This window comes from Sander lucioperca, chromosome 2 (genome assembly GCF_008315115.2).
Source record: "Sander lucioperca isolate FBNREF2018 chromosome 2, SLUC_FBN_1.2, whole genome shotgun sequence".
In the NCBI taxonomy this organism is placed as follows: Eukaryota; Metazoa; Chordata; class Actinopteri; order Perciformes; family Percidae; genus Sander; species Sander lucioperca.
Window position 1 is genome coordinate 40,775,299 of NC_050174.1, and position 7,355 is coordinate 40,782,653.

At 40.5% G+C, this 7,355-nt stretch overlaps 1 protein-coding gene across 1 annotated transcript; it reads right to left on the reverse strand.

Moving 5' to 3' along the window:
- Positions 1–4,286: 4,286 nt before the first annotated feature.
- Positions 4,287–7,208, reverse strand: dgcr6 (DiGeorge syndrome critical region gene 6). The gene is made up of 5 exons (XM_031300644.2): positions 6,819–7,208; positions 6,524–6,684; positions 6,190–6,290; positions 5,944–6,084; positions 4,287–5,724 (listed from the first exon to the last, which is right to left on the reverse strand). The coding sequence occupies exons 1-5, from the start codon at positions 6,920–6,922 to the stop codon at positions 5,647–5,649; spliced, it is 585 nt and encodes a 194-aa protein (XP_031156504.1). The 5' UTR covers positions 6,923–7,208; the 3' UTR covers positions 4,287–5,646.
- Positions 7,209–7,355: the final 147 nt, after the last annotated feature.

Genomic DNA, 7,355 nt, shown 5'->3' on the forward strand with positions numbered 1-7,355 from the left:
ACTGTCAGCGGCAAAAACAGCACTTTGTGGACGTAAATTGAAGGTGCGCAATTGTCCTATAATTTACGTTGAAGCTTGTTTGGCAGCTGCCCACTGCAACGATCTCGCTTTATACTGGACTATTGTCGAAGATTGTTGTTCCCATCAGTAACAAGAGCATAGGAAAATAGGGTTTATCGCTGACAGCTCAGTCTTTACTAAAAGAGCCTGTTTTCTACAGAGCAAACTTTTGCTTTGTTTGCTAAAGGTTATTTCCATGCAAATCCTGTCCAGTCTATTCAAACAAACAAAACTAGTCCAAATGATATAGCCATACCAACGATGCCTTTAGGGACAACTACGCCGTTTGGCTGATGGCACAGTCTCTCTGACCCTTTCACTGGAAGAGCCTGTTTTTTAGAGCGAGTGCTTTGTTACAAAGTTTCCCTCCATCAAATTCCATGAAAATCTTTTGGATTACCTCAAAGATATAACGAAGGTCAGCAGGGTAGCTGAAGTTCAGGGCATACATTAGTCCAAATAGCATAGCAACAGCAAGTGCTACATTATCAAGATCTTGCAACACCTTGATGCCTTCCAGGACAATTACAATGTCCTCTGGTTCATTAGCCTGGGAAAACCCTGACGAACTTCCGGCAAATTTGAGATTTGCTCTGCAAGTCAGTCTGGCCAAGAGCCCATTCAAGCTCATTTCCAATCTTTCCAAATCGAGGCACCAATCACAACCGTTAAGGCGGGCTTTACACGATGACGATAGCGCAGCGACAGCAAGCAGCTTTTTGTGTACATTCAACATGACGGCCACCTGAAGCGCAGCAACCCGTTGATGTCGTTGCTACGTCACCCGGATCGTTGGTCTGATTGGTTGAAGGACTATCCAATTGCGCCCAGAAGCATTTGAGCGGCGTCCGTTGGTGACGCCCCTTTGGAAATGGGCTGTGAATGAGCCTTACCTTGGTTGACACCAGACCCTTCTCAGTTGTAACTGAGAGTGGGTCTGGTGTCAACCTGGCTACTGGTTCATCACTTGAAGCATGTTCTTTAAGAACATAAATCCCAACAGTGGTGTCTTCAATGGCCTCGTTGATGGCAGCTTCATCCATGCCCTGTTAAAAAATAAAAGGCCAGTAAATAAGACCAATCGAGAAACAGAAAAATGATTATTAAATCAGAGACAAAAAAACATTGACAGAACAGTAGTTGAGCATGGGAAGATATATAGTGCTTCAACTACGATTCATTTAACTAATTAAACTTGTGATGTTTTCTTTTTTATTTAAATAACCTGACGAATTTTAAATAATCAATGACTTATAAATAAAGAAAATACATTGCAAATAATCACATACCCACCACAACTAGCCGGTCTAAAGTCATGTCTCAGATGTGTTAAGTATTGATTGTTTAATGCTATGAAAGAACATTTTAATAGATTATCAAAATTATAAATCAATACATTTTCTATTAATCATTTCAGCCCAAGTGATCAATGAGGAGAAAAAAAAGGGAGTAGTAAGCACACAACACATACCACATATAGCTGCACAAGGTTTTCTGGATCTTCAACCATGTAGCTACAGACTCCATTGATGATACACTCTCGTCCAGCATCTGTATCATCACACTGAAATAATTTTTTTATTAGCGTCTTAGTTTAGCACTTTTGCTTCATTTTGATGTTAACTACTGGTGAACACTCATATGGGTACATATTTCTCTAAGAATATTACAACATGGTTCCTACAATGGTACTAGCCTTGCTGTCAGCTCCAAATCACATAGGAAAGAGATTGACAGTAAAGACAAAGAAAGACACAAATATGAAGACAAGTAATAAAATAAATAGAGGAAAGGTTAAAACTGAGACAAAAAGATAGCCATCAGCATGAAGTTACATTAACTTTGGCAGATTTTGACACTGGTTTAACAAAATCTATTTCAATGACTGCAGCATTGCATGGGTTAGCCTACTACACTAACCATCATGTTAACGGTTAACAGTATTTAAATTTGGTACAATTCATTCATATCGAACATTACATAAACAAGCTTACCTGATCGTGTGGGTCCCAAGGGTCCAGAAATGAGATGTGTCCGGTGCAGTACGTTGGTCTACCACCTGATGATCTCCCAGTCAACTAAACTTATTATTTCTCTGTGGTAACAATGCTTTTTGGCAATAAATTTTATACCGTTGGAAAGCCTGTTTAGTTCCCTTTCAAATGGTGCCCCATTTCTAAGGAACATGCATTTGTGGGATGAGCAGCAGCGCTGAGTATGTGGGTTGCGCCCATGACAAATTTGCCAAATCTTCTCTACCATTGCCAAACAGGTTATTCTAATGTTGCTATTGACAGTTGTTTTGAGCTTCTGGTATCCCCAGGTGCTGAGATGAGATTCTGCAACCAGTGGCAATCCCATATCTCCAGTCTGGGACCGAACTCTATCCTCCAAGATGACAACGCTTGCCCCCACAGGGTGGGGTTTATCAGAGACAACCTCCAGAATGTGGGAGTGGAGAGGATGGTACGGCCTGCCAGCAGTCCTGACCTCAACCCCATTGAACAATTGTGGGATCAGCTTGGGCATGCTGTTCGTGCCAGAGTGACCAACACAACCACGTTGGCTGACTTGCAACAAATGCTGGTTGAAGAATGGGATGCCATCCCACAGCAGTGTGTGACCAGGCTGGTGACCAGCATGAGTGGGTGCCAGGCTGTTGTGGCTGTGTATGGTTCTTCCACACGCTACTGAGGCTCCTGTTTGTGAAATGAATAAATTGTTAAATTGCCAATATGTCTTGATTCTTCAAACTCCAATCATCCAATCCACCAAACACCAAACGAGTCAATGGCAGAATAAGCTGTTTGGCATTGGCAGAGAAGATTTGGCAAATTTGTCATGGGTGCAACCCACATACCCAGCGCTGCTGCTCATCCCATAAATGCATGTTCCTTACTAATGGGGCACCATTTGAAAGGGAACTAAACAGGCTTTCCAACGGTATAAGATTTATTGCCAAAAAGCATTGTTACCACAGAGAAATAATCTACCAAACACAAATGTCCTTACTTTTTGTGCTAAGTTTATATATCGATGCATTTTCAATCATATTTCCCGGTAGACTATAGGTCGATGGCTTTTCAACAACAGGTCGTTTCCCGGTTAACTCTAAATCAATGACTTTTCAACACATTGGCAATATCGCCCGGTAAACCAAATATCAATGCTTAATCAATCATAATGATAACTACAGATCAATGTTGTTCCAATGTTGTTGCCATCAACATTAATAACGTCAGGTTTCATCAATATGGTAATGGTGATTCAACATTTATTTTGCATTGAAATTTCAATATCAAACATAATGATGATTCAGATGGAAAATCAATATTTATTCAATGTTGGCTTACTGTCTGGGAACAGTACAAAAACAACACAAGAAAGGTATTCTATGTGTCCACACCCAGAGGCAAGCACGCCACGTCCCCTTTTTTTAATACCAAGTGACAGCTGTTAAAATCTTGCCAGGAGACATAAGAGGCCAACTGGAAATTTGTGGGAACAGTTAATCACAATAGTGAGGTGCCTGACTATGGGGCCTTTACTAGGTGATCATAAAAAGGTCAGTAGTGCAGAGAAGATTGATGTGATAGGAGACCTGCTGTTGGGACCTCGTCAGAGGCTTAGCAGCAGCATTCTGGACCTCTGATGGTTCTCCTATGATGTAAAGATGGATATAATAAATAACTTAATATTCCAGTTGGGATCAAATAAACACAAATGTAATCACATCCATCTCAGTTTAAGACAGAACAGGCCTGAGTTTGTAAATGTTTCTCAATAGGGGAACAGGCAAATATCTTTGCACACCCTGCGCAAATTGTACAACCGTCTTTTTCTTTCTAAAACTGTTATATTGCACATATGTTATAGTGTCTTTTTACATGCTTTTATTGTATTATTTCTATTCTGTATTTTCACTACCGGTCAAAAGTTTGGGGTCACTTAGACTATATTTCCATTCCACTCCATTATAGACAGAATACCAGCTGAGATCAGTTGCATTGTTTTTTTTAATCAGGGCAGCAGTTTTCAGATTACATTACGTGCTTACCTAATTGGAAAAGGGTTTTCGACTGTTATAGAAAGAAATGGCTGATCTTTAATGCAATATCTACATTGCCCATTATCAGCAACCATTCATCCAATGTTCCAAAGGCACATTCTGTTTACTAATCTGATATTTTAAAAAACTGAGAAAACATTGGAGAACCCTGATCTCAGCTGGTATTCTGTCTGTAATGGAGTGGAATGGAAATTTCTAAGTGACCCCAAACTTTTGACCGGTAGTTCATGTTCTTGACTAAAGCAGTACATTGATTGTTGCCTTTTTAATATTTCTATTGTTTACTGTATGCACTTTATGTGTAAGTGTAAACTTGCTCTGCAATAAATCTGATGTGCTCGTTTTAATAAGCTGTTCATGGAGTGGTGAAATCATGTGGAACCCAGTGCTACAAATCACTGCACTGAGAAAGACGAACAATAACAGAACTCAATTCTGTTAAATCATTTACAAAAGACAAAGACATTTTCTTATTTTTAGAACATTCGTTTTATGAAAACAAATATTCATGTAATGGAAATGTAAAAATATCTAATGCTACCATCCATACTGGTTTAGATTATATGCAAAATATATCACAAATTCAATTGTTCATTGTTACTCATTTATGTGGGGCAATAATCAAAATACTGAAAAAAAATAAATAAATAAATTGGGGTTGCCTCCACACGGCTTTCACAGATTGGACGTTCCCCAATACGTGAAATAGCTACGCTTTTCACAGACAAATGCACTAACATGCATGAGCAGCCGGACCAGCTATCAGAAAAAAGAACAGAGAAGCTCTGGTTACAACACACACAGAGGGAGTGTGACTTCATTATCGGCTCTAGACGCCCTTACTCCACTATATTCTTGTTCGCTGCTATATTAATGTGCTGAATGTCGAGTACAAAACCTTTAACCAACACTCACATTTAAGGGAAAAAAATAAATAAAAAATTCGCTCAAAATCGAATTTGCACCCATAGTACCAACACAACTAAAACAAAATAAACAGATAAAAAAAAACAAAAAAAAACCAACATGATACATAATAAAGTATCAATAGTAGCAAAACATACCCGACGCTCAGCAGGCCCTTATGGAGAGACCATCTCACTGCAGGAGGGTCACAACAGTAATCCCATACATATTGACACTCCGCTATTTAATTTCGGGCAGAGCCTGCTCCCTAAATACTCTGCTTAAATATGTATATTATGTGTCGGTAAAGGACTTGCAACACATTCATTTCATAATTTCACAACGGGTGTCCTGGCATTTAAGGGCTTTACAATATGTTGTCACAATCTGCTACTGCTCTCCCCCAGGACTGGAAACGTCTTCCTTGATCCACTTGAGAACCAGCCTTCTGGTGAATATTACCCTTATAACAGCAAGTGGCAAACATGTTGTGAAAGAGAACAAGGCCACATGTTGACTGACACATGTTGCATCTCACAATTACTGGAATTTGAGCCTGTGGCCATTGTGTGTGACTTTTACCCCTCTTTTGGCACAAACAGGCCTCTTGCTCAAATGATTCCAGATTGTGACTCCTTCTGTTGAAGCTTGAGGATCAATTCAAGTAGGTTCATCTGCATTGTCAGCTCCTGAAATAACACAAAACAGTTGAAGGGCAATGAGTTAGGACACACGTCGCCATCTGCTGGGCATTTGTCTGCATCACAAGGAGCATGTTGCTGATGCTATTGCTACCTAGTCTCACTTGCCAGACCTATCTCCACAGCGCTGCGGAGTAGATGCTACCCTGCCATTTGTGGTGTTAGTATGCATTTAACTACAGTGAGTAGACAGGTGGAGACGTTTACCTGAGGATTAGTGGTGATATAAAATCCGGGGACTCCTGCTTTCTCCAAGGTGTTTTGCTGGTCTATCACCTTTTGATCCATTTCTGCTACAATCTTCTTATCCATCATTCTTTGTTCCTCTCGCACACGAATTTCCAGAGCCTAATAGCACAACACACAACTATTAGTTAACCGGAAAAATAAAGAATATAGCAATAACCATCAGCCCTTGTAGTTATCAGAGGTAATGGGATTTCAATGCCTTACCTCTTGCTCCGCTTGTTGGTTAGATTTGAGAAGCGCGAGGTTGTGAGACTTGCATGACTGCAAGGCATCTTTGTGTTTACGTACAAGATCTTGTTTGAGTGCTGCACACAATAAGAATAATCAGTCAGTCAAGCATCACAATGACATTTGCACTTAAAACCCTTACACTGAGGGTCTGTTCCAAGAAGCAGGTTTGGTACTTAATATATTTCTAAATTTGAGGGGATTTCTGGTTTTAATCAGCAATTATCCAGGTAACAGCCACGGGCTAGCTACTTGGAACAGGCCCTATTAGTTATTGCATGTTTTCCGAGAAACGGAGCAGAGCACCAACCTTGGTGTTCACAGTGCAGCTTTTGCCTCTGGTTGTACAGATTTTTCTCTGTGAGATGCTGAATATCCAGAAGCCCCTGCACAATCTCATAGACCGTCCCATCTATGAGTGCTAGAGCCAGGTCACCCAGCGTGCTGTAGGACAGGCGCTGCTGGAAGGAGCTAACCATGGAGGGGAAAAAAAACCCAAAACAAGCAATCATTAAGATGGAGTTTTAAATCGCCCTACAGCTCAAACCGATTACCACAACTCTGGATTCCGTGAAGGAAGTCTCCCCTGAAGGTAACATTATTACCTTGGTAAATCTTTGACTAAGGTTTGCAGTTCAGATAACAGGTAGTAATGTCTTTCTTGATGTTTTGTAGAATCGCCGTCAGTGACTGCAGGATAACTCTCCATCTCCTTAAGTGGAAATATGAACAGAGCAAAGGGCCGTTGGTCAACACATTCAGCTAAGCTAGCTGAAAGTGCCAGGATAATGTTAACTATTTCATAGTTTAAAGTTCCCAGAAACCAGATACGTTGGTTATCTATTGGAGACTACCCTGCATCGAATGACGTTCGTAAGTTAACAAAACGCGGTTAAAGTTACTAAATCAACTCGCCTGGAAGAAAGTGGATAGTTTCTTTTAGCTAGCTATGTATTTATTAACTTCTATTCGAACCATGGATGTATTTAAGAGAACAAAGAGGACCCCGGCCCACGAATTTCTTTTTTGCAGGATGGTAGGGGAAGAACCCGCCCTACTCTCCCTCTGAATGGCTAGTACTCGTTGCCTGCTCTGGTGGGATTGGTTATGTTTAGGCAAGAGGAGTAGGATTGGTTATGGTT

Excerpts from the sequence above, each read along its gene's own strand:
- dgcr6 (XM_031300644.2), bottom strand. The coding sequence starts at position 6,922 with ATGGAGAGTTATCCTGCAGTCACTGACGGCGATTCTACAAAACATCAA. Across the intron at positions 6,291-6,523 it reads GCTGCACTGTGAACACCAAG|CACTCAAACAAGATCTTGTA; the intron begins GTTGGTGCTCTG and ends TATTGTGTGCAG. Across the intron at positions 6,085-6,189 it reads ACCAACAAGCGGAGCAAGAG|GCTCTGGAAATTCGTGTGCG; the intron begins GTAAGGCATTGA and ends TTGTGCTATTAG.